This window comes from Sceloporus occidentalis, unplaced genomic scaffold (assembly GCF_023333645.1).
Source record: "Sceloporus occidentalis isolate IW3139 unplaced genomic scaffold, rSceOcc1.0.p SCAF_7, whole genome shotgun sequence".
Taxonomy (NCBI): Eukaryota; Metazoa; Chordata; class Lepidosauria; order Squamata; family Phrynosomatidae; genus Sceloporus; species Sceloporus occidentalis.
Window position 1 is genome coordinate 86,278,045 of NW_028316987.1, and position 14,852 is coordinate 86,292,896.

General features: G+C 41.2%; 1 protein-coding gene across 6 annotated transcripts in view; it reads right to left on the bottom strand.

Moving 5' to 3' along the window:
- UBE3C (ubiquitin protein ligase E3C) overlaps positions 1-12,939 on the bottom strand; it is a 73,176-nt gene extending 60,237 nt beyond the window's left edge. For all 6 annotated transcript variants that reach the window (XR_016281970.1, XR_016281972.1, XM_089533561.1 and 3 more), the window contains exons 1-4: positions 12,586-12,939; positions 5,590-5,643; positions 1,888-1,962; positions 764-910 (exon numbers count right to left, since the gene is read on the bottom strand). Coding sequence is in view for 4 of the 6 variants with exons in the window: in XM_089533561.1 (XP_089389687.1) it covers positions 764-910; positions 1,888-1,962; positions 5,590-5,643; positions 12,586-12,651 (342 nt within the window). In the remaining 2 variants the exon portion in view is untranslated. The remainder of the gene's footprint in view (positions 1-763; positions 911-1,887; positions 1,963-5,589; positions 5,644-12,585) is intronic.
- Positions 12,940-14,852: the final 1,913 nt, after the last annotated feature.

Sequence of the window (14,852 nt, forward strand, 5' to 3'; positions counted from 1 at the left end):
AATGCTGAAGAAATTTCTCCAGAAATTTAAGTTTACCTTAAAATTAAAAGGAAAAAAAACAACCAAACAAGAGCCAAATCTACATCTACAAGAAATAAACATACATACAGCACCCCCAAGGGAGAATATGAAAGTCTTAATTAGCAATATGGCTCACTCATAAGGAAAGACATGGGTTTCAGATTATAAAGACCAGAAAATAAAGACCATAAATAATTATTTGGCTTTTGGCTTTTAGCGCCCAGGCTAAGGAGCACATATTCCCTACACATTCTCCTTGGACACTATATAATTCCATCTCTTGCTTCTCGATTCAGATGAAAGAACCAAATTGAGCAGACCACAGTTAGTTAATGGTAGGCCTACAGGAAGAGGGTGAGGAAAACCAGAAGTGTGTAAGAAAGAAGGAAGGCACAATCCCAAATAATAGCCCCAACGGGCAACTGATGGTTACCATGAATCACGCCACCAACCTTCAGAATGCATTTACATTACACTATAAAGAAAGCATCCCTTCACTGAAAAGCTACCTCATTCAATAAGAACTTTGTGAAAAACAAACATTACCTGCAGTACATACTGATTACTGAAACAATTAAAAATTAATCAGCATGTATCAACTTGCAATATATATGGTGCATTTTGGTTGGCCCAATTATGGTGTCACTGTTTGATGGGTTTTTGATGTTATTAAACTAAAAATTAAGTTAGTAAAAATATTCAAGACATTGAAAGCAACTGCTTAGCAAATCCCAGTACTTACCAAACGTTTTGAATCCTCATTGTGCCTATAGATGAATAGAAGTTGACGAACTAAGAGAGTTAGATTTGCTCCATTGGCAGTGGAGAAACTTCCTCCGGATTGTGCTAAATTAGCATAGCGATCAAATTCACTTCTCTGAATGGCATACTTGAAATAAAGAGGGAAAATGTTCCAAATTAAAATACTGCATGCATTTTTGCACACACCAGAGCCTAAAGGGATAAATGTGGAATTCTCTCATGACCACTTGGATACCTGTGAACCTGACATCGCCTCCATCAAGCACCCATAAAACCTGTTCCCAAAATCATGCAACAAAGCAAAGCAACATGTATAAGGAGGATCACATGTAATTTGAGGAGTTACAATTCAAGTAAGAAATTGGGTAAAGCTTGATATATACAGTGGGCCCTCTCCTTATGCGGGAGATCCGTTCCGCCCCCCCACCCCGCGTAAGGGAAAATCCACGTATGCTCACGCCTCGTAGGAAACAATGGGGCGCGCACACCATTGTTTATATTGTTGCATGCCTTCCGCGTAAGCAGGAAGCTGCGTATAATGTGTCCGCGTGTGGTGCAGGCACACAGCACTGTAGAATTTGATTATAGTATTTTTATATTTCAACTCACTGTCTTGTTTAGCAGGTTATCACAGGTTCTTCCCGAATTGTTAAAATGGATGACAGGTGGAATCAGAAACGTTAATTTTCCTGCCCAAAACTGTAACCTATTGAATCAGACCACAAGATATGGAACGGGAGTTTGCTCAAGAAGACAGAGCACCTTGTGTGAATCCCATTGTGGGAGAAAGGAGGGATATAAATCCTTGAAATAAATAAAATAAATAAATGTGTCACTTCTTTCACAGTTTGCCATATGGCTACTACATATTTCCCCCTTTTTCTATTATACAGCAACACCTTTTGAGCATCCATTACAATATGTTTCAAGGCAGAATTTAATTTTTTGCACACTGATAACAAATGCTGGATCTTAGCCAATATCTTGCCCAATGGAAGGAAGGCTGGAATAGTGACAGCAGCAACTGTCAGGTCGATCTTATTGTAATCCACTGTGCAAATTCAAAAGCAATTAAGAAAAGTCAATCATGTAAAAAGTGCCTACTTGGTGTTTTCTGTCCCTGTACCCTCGAACAAAGGACTGGATGATTATTGCATTTTTCAGTCTTCTCCTTTCTTCCTAAGGAGACAATACATAGGTCAAAATAAAATTTGCTGCATTGTAGTTAACAGCACAAGGCAGTAACTTGAATGATAATGTAATATCCAAGGAAACCATCTGCAGTAACAAGAAATCTATTTATGAATTCACTGATTAAACTGATGTTATCAAAAATAAATTTATTTCATTTCTTTGTTGGTATTGCAAAGCAATATCGGTGGCAGGTTTTGTGGCAGATACGGGCTGGGACTTCCAAATAACCTGCATTTATACTAGTCAATACCATGCAGTAGCCAGACAGAACTAAAACTGAAATAAAATATCTCTCTTTCTCTCTCACACACACACACACACCAAGAAACTTTATTTATACACCAAATTTCTCTGTGCTGTGACAAATACATAATCTTGCTAACCATTAAAAGCAGATGGCTTTCTTAGATATTAAACTATCCCTCTCTCTTGCTACTACCAGGGCTCTTGTCATACGTATATTCAAAAACTCTAACATGATCTAGTATTTCTTGCACAATACATCATACTTAGAAATTTTCTTTTCTTAAAAGAAAACAAACCTAAGACCAGAATTCTAAATTGCCTACTTAGTTACATATGCATAACTGAGTAGTATTTCCTGACATACCCCCCCCCCCCGCCACTTTACCAGGCAACTTCCAGACTGAACAGAATTGCTATTCTGTTGGCAATTGGGGCACATAAAGACAATATTTCCTTTACCTCCCAGCAGCCAGTGAGGACTTGAGAAAGGGGTCCTACTTCAGGTTGTTTCAGCCTCGCTGGGTGGTGGGAGGGGTAGAAACATTCTCCTCCACCATCCTAATCGCCAGCTGAATGGATCTCCATGTCCTAGTGCAGCAGCTGCCTTGTAGAGTAAGTCTGGGAGGGCATAATCATGACAATAGTCTGCGACTATGTAGTGTTCAAGAATACAGATTAGTTATGGATCTGTAAGTTTACATATCTGTACCTAATATGCACCTTTGAAACTACTGAAAGAAAGAACCTAGTAGTATGAGTTTTCATAGACTTGAGTCTATGTCCTCAAGTGCATGGGAAAGATTTGTCTACGAAAGTCCATGTGTTAAGCGCCCCAGCGTACCCACCACTGTATTTTGAGGTCCTTATATTTCCCTGTCTCGTATCGGTATAGCATGTTTTTTGAGAGACTGATGATCTAGGTCAGGATCCCAGGAAAAACGGAATGTGTCATGTGGACATCCAGGTAAACAAGACCAGCAAATATTAAATGTTCCTTCCTCCCTCCCAAGTAAGCTGCATTTCCTCTTGAAACTCAAGACAAAGGATCTCTTCATACCCAAAGCAGTAAGCCAATCTTTCTTGCCTACCCCCAGCCAAAATTCTCCATCCATTCAATCTCAAGGATATCCTGATCCAATCCTGTCATACTTAAATTAAAGCCATCAATTTAAGTCCAGAATCACACTGTCCGATTCCTGGGAAAAGACATTCAGCCTTTGTCACCTGTCCAGACAGCCTATGGCTTAGGGCCAATCTTATGGTATAAATATGGTTTCAAAACCTAACCACTGTGCACACAGCCAGCACACACACACACACACACAGTGTATATTCTGTGGCCTAAAACAGATAGGTCAAATGACATGGTTTCTCGCCATGTTTGGGGCATAGCACTTAGATGTATGCCCCAAATGTAGCAGGAAACCGCGCTGGATCTGCATCAGCAGCAAATAACTGGGCCAAAAGGAGGAGTAAAATACTGCTCCTTTTGCAGGCCCAGTTCAAAACTGTGGTGGCGGCCCAGATTGGGGCTGGGAGTGTGCAGTTGCCACAGCCCTGGCGCAAATTGCGCCAATGCATCCACAGACCACTTTCTCAGCTCATCTGTTTTGGGCTCGTGTCATCCTCAGACCTCCCAGTCTGAGCCGCTCCAGCTTTCAGTGGTCTTCTCATTGGACAGGTAATTATAATCCCCCTGCAGACCCCTAAAACTTCACTATCCCATTTCTGTTTTGGCTCTGTATGTTGTGTCTGTTTGAATTATTATCTTGTGTCTGTGATTGCACTAATTCCTCAATCTATACAATACAACATTTCTTGTCCAAGTCTCCATTATTCAGTAATTATTACTGGGCTGTTATAAAAAGAAAGAAGTCAACAGTCTCAGAGGCAATTGTTCATTTTCCATATTACACAACTAAATTACAGCAAGCAACAGTGATGTTTTGCTTTTTAGGCACCGATTTTATCCAAGAACAGATCACTGCCAATTAGTGGCCTATAACTGCAATTGATCCATAACTGCAATTATTTGACACCTGAGGTCGATGCAGTTGACCTACATTCATATTTAAATGCTGCACCTGCTTTTGTCTGATATGCTGCATCTTCAAAAGTGTATCTACATAACAGGATACATCCCTACACATATACAGTACTTTGTCATGGTGCATTTTTCTGTATCCCAGCCTTACAAGCAACTCCCTAGCAAATTATTTAGTAATCATTTTTGCTTAGGCCTCATGCACAAAGAAAATCCATGGTTATATAATCTAATTACAATGGCAGTGATGTTGGTACAATGTTCATGAAGAGCAAGCAAAAAAAAAATACAATCACTGAATCCACAAGTAAACACATATACAAACTCAACTGTAGTCAGTACTTCAAGTGACTGCATCTGACAGTTAACCATCACAAAGGATAATTCAACAACTCTTGAAAATACTGACATGGTACATTCTACCCTAGTAGGCAAACTGTATGAATCAGCGCTGTAACTAATTTTTCTCCCAGTGAATAGAAATCACAGCAAAAAAATTAAAATACAGTGGTACCCCGGGTTACGAAATTAATTCGTTCCGCCGCCGCTTTCGTAACCCGGAAACTTTCGCTAGCCGAAATGCCCATAGGCGCTAATAGCGAAAGCCGCGATTCCGTGTGAAATCGCGCCGAAAAGCACCAAATTTTTTTTCGTAACCCGAAATAACCTTCGTAACCCGGAAAAATGTTTTTAAATGGATTTTTTTCGTAACCCGGAAATTTCGTAAGGCGGCGCATTCGTATCCCGGGGTACCACTGTATCATATTTGCACAAAGCATGCAAACCAAATAGGAATTTTGTCCAAAATCATATTAAATAAAGAAACTCTACTATTTTTGCCTTTAAGGAATCAGTTAAGTATGAATACAGGAATCCATCAGGTTGATAAGAGAAACAACCAAATTGATTTATCAAGCTCCACAGCCTGATCCTAGTAGTTTGCTTGAGCTGAAGCAGACTGGACATCTGTAGCTCAGTAGGAGAACACATGCTTTGTACACTAAAGAAACTGGGTTCAGACCCTAGCATCTCAAGGGCAGGGTTGACTGAGATGTTAAAGAACTACCAGTCAGCAACAACAGCAGTCTATGAAGGGAGCTGCTTATCTAAGCGAAGTTGTGGTTGTGAAATATCAGAATTAACTTTACCCACAGTTGATGCTATCCATGTTTTTAGTCTAACCAGGATCTGAAACTATGATTTAATGTTAGTTTCAGATCCTATGCTTTTCCATTCAGACAAGTTTCTTATTTGAATTTTTCTCGTGCAGAATGAATGTCAACTGGTAAGATTTATTCTATAAAGCTCTATTTATATCATACCTCTCGCTTCCGTCTCTCCTCCTGTGTACGATGTAAAAGAGATGCTTTTTCCTCCTGGAACAGAACACAAGGTAGCATATCTAAGTGAACAAATGCATTTGATGTTTTGGATCAAAATAAATACGACTCTTTTTCTCAAAGTAAATTATACACAGCCTATCAGCAATAGCAGCTTCATTTATATACCACTTCATACTGAACTAAGCAGTCTCTAAGTGGTTTACAACTGTAAGCCAATTCCCCCCCCCCCCCCAATTCAGCTTCTTCATTACAAGTATAAAATGATTTCTTTGTTGCCATTTAAAACAGAGCCATTGGATCTGAAAAAGCCAGCTTCCATGCAGCTTGGGGGTGTGGTAATTAGATGACGCATGCGCCATGGAAACCCGGCCCAAAAAGGAGTGGTTTTTTTCAAATTCAATGTGGGCCTGTGTCAGAGGGTGCCCTGGGGACCGCACTGTGTCACTGTCGTTGTCCTGAGGCATCTTGGGCGGGGGCAGCTTCAAGCCGCCCCTTTGTTTCAGTCTGTTTCCTCCTTACTTGGTTTAAACTGCCCTGATATTGAATGGCATATTCAATTACTTAATACTTCTATATGCATAAATGAATGTCACTTTTACGAGGAAAAAACATGATACCCGGTAACAGAGTCCCACTTCCCCAAGTTCACAAACCCCTGAAACAGGGAATGTCATTACTTTTGCTGCACCAGTCATGCAGACATATTTAAAGGGATAGAAATCATAAGGGCTTAAATTCAACTGCTAGTCCCAACTAAAACTAATCAGATCAACAGGATTTACACAAATGTTGATTTACCAATCTGTAATAATTTCAGTAAATCTACTCTAATTGGCACCAGCCACTACATTTAAGACACAGTGACAAAGTACTTCTACTATGTAAGCATATTTTGACACATTTATTTTTACAATTACAGTGGGCCTTAAACATTCACGAGGGTTGGGGCACAGGACCCTCATGAAAATAGAAAAACTGCAAATAAAAAGAGCAGGGTTTTTTTACCTGACAAAACACTTCTCTAGGAATCTCTAAATCCTCCAGTACAACTCCATGGCCAACATCTGCCAGAATTTGCCCACTGATTCATGCTAAAGGACCTAAAAATGCCTAGAAAAGTGTTTTCTCTAGTAATGTCTAGGTCATCAAGTACAGCTCCATGTTCAACAACTGGAGTTGTGCTGGAGGACCACTGCACTGTACCATAAAACTTCTGTAGTCTCCACTGACTTTCAACAGCAACTGAAAGGATGGCCACCCACAACCACAGGTGGCAGAGGGATGGTGTTGTCTCTGAGAGTTGCAAGACTATCAATAAAGACCCCTAACCTCAAGAAACTGCCCACTATCCAGTCTAATGGGTAGCGCTTCAGTTGGAGAGAGACTCACTTAAAAGTCATCACACAGCCATGAGGCTCATCAGGCAGTGTTCAGTAAATCTCTCAGACACACACACGCTCAATCCTCTTCATGGGGTTATTGTAAGAATACAAGAATACAATAGAAAACTATGTATGCTTAGAATTGTTGGGGAAAGGGCATGATAGAAATGTAGTAAAAATAAAAACAGTGGTCCCTCCATTTCCATGGACTTTGAATCTGCATCCCTCACTTACTCACGAGGGGCAAACGGAGGGACTTAAAATGGGGTGTAGACCAATATCTGCAGATTTCTGTTTTCATAGGGGGGGGGGCATCCAGAAGTGATCCCCTGCAAAAACGAAGGGGCAACTGTAATACATTAAAGGTAAAGGTATTTCCCATTGACAAGATTATCAAATCGTGTCCATCCATAGGAAGTGGTACTCATCTCCATTACTAAACCAAAGAGCTAGCATTGTCAGAGACTACTCTGTGATTATGGGGCCAGCATAATTGCACAAAACGCTGTTTACCTTCCCACCAGAGTTGTACCTATCTACTTGCATCTGCATGCTTTCGAACTGCTAGGCTGGCAGAAGCTGGGACTAGTGATGGGAGTTCACCCCATCATGTGGCACCTGGGCCTCGAACTACCAACTTGCTGATCTTGTAATCAGCAGAGTCAGTATCTTAACCACTTGAGCCACCGCATAATACATTACACTATAAAACATTACGCTCTTTTAAAAATTAATGTAATTTTTTTCATAATGATTGTTCAGTTTGCCTCTACTAAACCTAGTAATACAAAACCTGTTGATTACTGTCTTATTTGTTATTCTCAAAGTTAATGCTTTAGGCTACAACTTACTTTCCTGAAAGTAAGATCCACTGAGTTCAAGTGAACTTACTTTTGAGCAGATGTGTATAGGATTGCATGATAAATATTCCAATATATTTGACAATACTTTACCAGTCAGTCCTTCAGATCTATTTACCTTTCACAGGCTGCATCCACATTGCAGAAAAAAATCCAGTTTGACACCACCTTAGCTTTCATGGCTCCATCCTATGGGATTCTGGCATTTGTAGTTTGTTGTGGCACCAAAGCTCTCTGACAGAGAAGGCTAAATATCTCACAAAACTACAGTTCCCAGCAATCCATAGCATGGCAATTAAGGCAGTGTCAAACTCTGAGCAAAGATGTACAGTCTCTAAGTGGTACTATTAGTGTTTATAATTTTCTGTCAATAGATCTAAAGCACTTACAAATATAATCCTAAAGGGCAGGACAAGCTCTGTCATTTACAATTTCATACATATCAAGATTTATTCTGTTTTAAGGTACAAAACAATGTAATACGACATATGTGATCTAATGAGCATAAATGGCTTTTAGCTATCAGAGATGTGTCATTAGAAAAAGAAAGTAGTACCATAATTCAACTGAACAACTACATTTATAGTACTTTGTATATTTCTGGTCTACATCTGATTCATGAAAACATGGCTTGGGCAACAATGGATATCAATGTGGATGATGTGGCATTTATGGAAGATTAGAGAATATCTTCCTTTAAAAACCCAAATATTCTACAGGGCTGGACAGAAAACATCCAAATCAAAAAGAATTCAATGATATAGTACAAATTTGGTTCACAACAATTTCATTAAAACTCTGACTGGACATTTCAAGAGTTTAATTCACATTGTTATTTTTGGGTCATATGCAAAGACACAGGCACTCATGTTTAACATAACCAAATGAGGAAATACTCAATTTGTGTTCAAAGACATAGGCCGCATCTGCACTGCAAAAATACTGCAGTCTGACACTGCTTTAACTGAAATGGCTGAATGGCATGGAATATTTAGTCTTCTCTGTCAGAGCACTCTGGTACCACAACAACCTATATTTCCCAGAATTCCATAGGATGAAGCCATGCCAATTAAAGTGGTGTCAAACTGCATTATTTCTGCATTATGGATAGAGCCATAGCAGTGCTAGTCTGGATTTGTATTGTCAGAAATGGCAATTCTATTTATATGTATAAAAATCCGTTATTACTCCCACTGCATACACAATAAACTGAAACTGAGAACCAGTGACCTGGATAAAGGAAGGAAGTGAACTGAGGGCAGAAATTACACTGGAAATGAGGCCAAGTTTCAGTTATGCCACTCTTGAGTCACAATATTTGTTTTTAAAAATCTTGATCCAGATCACAGGAAAAACAGGTTATAATAATTTATGTTCCCTCTGTATATGCTTCTTCTTTTAAAATTTAAAAAAATGGAAACTATAGGTGGCTATCCTATTATACATCAACATTTTCAGGGGGCTACTCTGTATAGCATCAGTACTGAAAAGAATCTTCTTTTAACGACGCAAGTCAGAAAGATGAAATAAGTCAAGTCTAAATGGAAATGACCTGGCCTGGGATTTTCAGAGAAGGAGAAAACACCCTGAATTGCTGGAAAATGAGAAATGTACTCCAGTGTTGTTGTGAACAAAACGTTGTTAAGCTGTGTTGCTGTTAAAAAGGCATTTATTTATCCTGCTAGGATTTTCAGAGCCTGAATTGGGAAATGCAGTCTGGAATATTCTTAAATATGTTAAATTGGAATATAATTAAATCAGTCACCTTTATCAAGTAGCAGTGAAACACAGATATTTAGGTACTCAAGATAGTTGGGTACTCTTAAACTCATCCCTCCCTCAAAAATTACAGGTATACCTCAGTAAACAAAGTAGGTGTGTTCCTGGACATTACTTCTTTAACAGAAAATTTGGTACCTGAGGTAGAAATAATATGGGAAGAACAGGGAGAGGTTTCTACACCCCCAAAATAGAAAAGCAGTTCAACATCTGTCAGCAAAGTTTTTATTTAAACTAACAATATACACATGAGAATTGAAACAGAAACATGCTGAACCTCCGAGTTTCTTCCAAAATGTATCCAAGGATAATTCTTTCATTATCTCCAGTCTCCATTTTCCTAATGGTTTCCATTTTGGTGGTCACAGGTCCAAAACACACTGCAGAAGTAATCCAGTTTGGCTTTAACTGCCATGGCTCAATGCTATGGAATTCTGGGAGGGATGAGTTGAAGAGTACTCAACTTTCTCGAGTACCTAAATCTCTGTGTTCCACTGCTACTTGATAAAGGTGATGGATTTAATTATATTCTGATTTAAGATATTTAAGAATATTTCAGTGTGCTGCAGACACACGGCCTTAACTGCCCTAACTCAATGCTAGGGATTTCTGGGAATTGTAGTTTTGTGAGACATTTAGCTTTTTCTGGTGCCACAACAAACTACAATTCCCAGGATTCCCTAGCACTGAACCAGGGCGGTTAAAGCAGTCTCAAACTAGATTACTTCTGCAGTGTGTTTTGGACCATACTTACAGATCTCTGCTTTTTTAAACATGCTGGAAGTATGCTTTGATGTTCATATATGCTCAGTAAGCCCACAAGGATAACTGGTTACAGTAGAATCCCATTCTTTCCCAGCTGAAGCTATATTGCATAGTGCTACAGACACACTGCTGCAATCCGATACCAAAAGTCTGTCTAAGTCCAGCCCTCCTTAACCATCCTAAAAAAAAATCAGCCTTCCAGCTAAATTGAGGGTATTTATTTATTTATTTATTTATTTTTATCCTGCCTTTCTCCCCAAAAGGGACTCACGGCGGCTCACAATATAAAAACACATTAAAACATTTTTAAAAAACAATTAAAATAGTCTAAATTAAACAGTAAAAAGTTATTTGTTTAGGAATGAAAAGGAGGGGGCAGGTGCAAAACAAGGTGCTGCCTCACATATGCTGCTTAAATTGCCATGGCTCCATGCTATGGAATTGTGGGATCTGTAGTTTGTTGTGGCACCAGAACTCTCCAACAGAGAAGGTGCAATATCTCCCAAAACTACAAAAACACAGCATTGAGCCACAGCAGTTAAAGCGGTGTCAAACTGCATTAATTCTGCAGCGTAAATTGAGCTTCACAGGCCTTGGTCCAAAACAACTGCAGAAATAATCCAGTTTGAAACCACCTTAACTGTCCTGGCCCAATGCTAGGGAATTCTGGGAACTGTAGTTTTGTGAGCCCTTTGGCCTTGTCTGTCAGAGAGCTGTGGTGCCACCACAAACCACAATTCTCAGGATTATGGACCCTTTTTAACTCTATGCCTGTGTATAATAACTTTTGCAACTACACTTGAGTCACCAACTCAGCAATCAGGCCTATTTAGCTTCTCCTTCATCGCCCTTGTCTCTCTCCTCCCATATTTATATTTTTCGCCAATGGGATGCAAAGCTGGTAGGCAGTGACACACCTGACAACATCATAAGGGAGACACTTTGCAAGGCTGCATGGATTTGCAAGGAAGCTACACAAATATGGGAGAGGAGGCGGAGGGCGGCCTCCTTGTTTCAGTGGATGTGCTGCTGGCATCAAATCTCAGTTTCTCTTTCCCCATCTTTGGCTCAATGCAACCACCACACAGAAGTATGCATTGCAAACCAATGCTTGCAAAATAACACCCTTCTCTTAACAACACAACACACGGAGGCAACCTCAGGGTATATCCACTCTGCAGTTTGACACCCCTTGACCTGCCATGGCTCTGTTCTACAGAAGTCTGGGATCTGTAGTTTGGTGAGGCACCAGCACTTTCTGACAGACCCAGGCTGAACGCCCATTGTTGCTGTTACTGCTGTGTGCCTCTCAGTCTTTTCCGACTGATGGAGACCCTAAACCCACTGGGTAACCTTCGGAAAGTCACACTCTCTCAGCTTCAGAAGATAGAAATGGAAACCCTGAAGAAATCTGCCAAGCAAAACCCATGATGGGGTTGTCGTAAGTCGGAAACAACTTGAAGACATACAGCAGCAATGAGGCAGCCCTGTCAAGGGGTTTTCTTGGCCAGATTTCAGAGGAGCTTTGCCACTGCCTTGCCCTGAGTATCTCACCAAACTACAAATCCCAGGATGCTGTAGGATAGAGCCATGGCCATACAAGTGGTGTCAAAATTGCTCTAATTCTACGGTGCGGATCCAACAACTAGAAATCCCAGGTTGATATTGCCGCTAATGTTGTGTCAAAACTGTTCTAACTGTGAAGTGTGGACACACCCAACTACAAATCCCAGGCTGCTGTAGGACAGAGTTCTGGCCCATATACAGTGGTGCTGTAATTCTGCCATGTGGAAACACCCAACTATAAATCCCAGGATCCTGTAGGATAAAGCTGTAAAGTGGTGTCAAAACTGCTCTGATTCTGCAGTGCGGATGCACCCAACTACAAATCCCAGGATGTTGCTGGAGAGAGTCAGAAACAGTCCAGTCTGAGACCTCTTTAGCTGCCTTGGCTCAGCGCTGGGGAATCCTGGGAATTCCCTAGCACTGAGCCAAGGCAGTTAAAGCGGTCTCAAACTGGATTATTTCTCCAGTGTGTTTTATACCTTACTCATACCATCTGTGCAAAAGGGGAGGGTTCAGCAACAGGGGAGGGTGGGGGAAGGTTATTATTGTTGTTGTTGTTGTTGTTGTTAATGATCCAGAAGAGCCAGGACAGGAGAGCCAGGGGTGGAAGGGCGGGGGCTTACCTTCTTGCTGGCTCCTCCAAGAGAGACCTTGGGCCTGGTCTTGAACTCCCCTTCGAAGCTGAACATGGTCCTCACCAGGGCTCCCCTCCTGCTGCCATCGAGAGAGAGAGAGAGAAGGAGAGGGAGCAGCCAAAATGGGGGCAGAAGAAGGAAGGGGGCCCCAAGGAAGGCTTCCCAGGCTGCCCCCAAGGACCCTCCTCCCCTGACCCACACCCAGCTGCAAGGCAGGGCAAGGAAAGCAGGCCCGGGCCTGGCTTGGGGCAGGAGGAGGAGGAGAGGGCCGGGGAAGGGGCGATAATGATGATGGTGATGATAAGAATAATAATAATAATCATCAGCCGGTTCCTGGAAGAAAATGGCCGCCGACTGCAGCTCCCGATGCGCGCTCACGACGCCACACGGGGCCGCGCATGCGCGCTTCCTCCGTCTGGGGAGCGCGCGCCTGAGGAGAAAGAGAGAGAGATTCGGGAAATATAATATATAATACACACAAACACAGACAGAGACAGAGAGAGTACATCTGTGAGATATGTGTGTGTGTGTGTGTGTGAAGGAAAATAAGCCTGTTGTTAGTTCTGCGGTGTGTTTTAGATATGCCTGAGGTGACCTTAGGATTTAGGTGACACAAATTATACATATATGAAGTGTGTGTGTGTGTGTGTGTGTGTGTGTATGAAGGAAAATAAACGTAATATTAGTTCTGCGGTGTGTTTTGGGCCTGTATGTAGGTGTTCCCTTGGTGACCTTAGGATGTAGGTGACACAAATGTTATTTATATATATATATGTGTGTGTGTGTGTGTGTGCGTATGTATATATATATACACACACACACAAATATGCACACACACATACATAGGCACACGCACGCACACATATATACACACATACATACACATACATATATACATACACACACATATATAAACACACGCATACACATATGTATTGTATACACATACAAACACATATACATATATATACACACCCACACATATACACAAACATACATATGTTTACACACATGTATATACAATCATAGAGTTGGAAGAGACCGCAAGGGCCATCCAGTCCAACCCCCTGCCATGCAGGAAATCCAAATCAAAGCATCCTTGAGAGATGTTTAAAGCCTCTGTTTAAAGACCTCTAAGGAAGGAGACTCCACTACACTCCAAGGAAGGAGTGTGTTCCACTGTCGAACAGCCCTAAATTCCTCCTAATGTTGAGGTGGAATTTCTTTTCCCAGAGCTTGCATCCATTGTTCTGCGTTCTAGTCTCTGGAGCAGCAGAAAACAAGCTTGCTCCCTCCTCAATATGACATCCCTTCAAGTATTTAAACAGGGCTATCATATAACCTCTTAACCTTCTCTTCTCTATGCTAAACATTCCCAGCTCCCTAAGTCGTTCCTCATAGGGCATGGTTTCCAGACCCTTCACCATTTTAGTCTCCCTCCTTTGGACATGCTCTTTTGAATTGTGGTGACCAGAACTGGACACATTATTCCAGATGGGGCCTGACCAGAGCAGAATAGAGTGGGGCTATTTCTTCTCTTGATCTAGACACTATACTTCTATTGATGCAGCCTAAAACTGCATTGGCCCTGTTAGTTGCCGCATTGCACTGTTGACTCATGTTCAATTTGTGGTCTACATGGACTCCCAGATCCCTTACACACAATGTTTCATTCAGCCAGGTGTCCCCCATCCTATATCTGTGCATTTTATTTTTCCACCCTAAGTGCAGTACCTTACATTTCTCTGTGTTGACATTCATTTTGTTAGCTTTGGCCCATCTTTCTAATCTATTAAGGTCATTCTGAAGTTTGATCCTGTCCTCAGGGATATTAGCTACTCCTCCTAATTTTGGTGCCATCTGCAAATCTGATAAGTATACCCCTAATTCTGTTGTCCAAGTCATATATACTGTATACAGACAGTCACCCCTCCATTTTCACTAATGCTCTGTTCTGGTCCCACCCACCCCATGCAAAAATGGACATTTGCCTATATTTAAGCCGCATCGGCTTGAATCCTGGTGCACCCCCCATTTCATCCCCCTCCATTTCCTGTCCACAAGCAAATGAGGGACACGGACTTCAAGGCCACAAAAAGCAGAGGGGAGACCATACACACACACACATATATATATATATATATATATATATACATGTACAGATACACATATATACAGTGCACCCGCACCATGGACGGGCTTACCATAAGGGGATTTAAGCTTCCACACACCGCCATGGCAAGCCTGGGGAATTA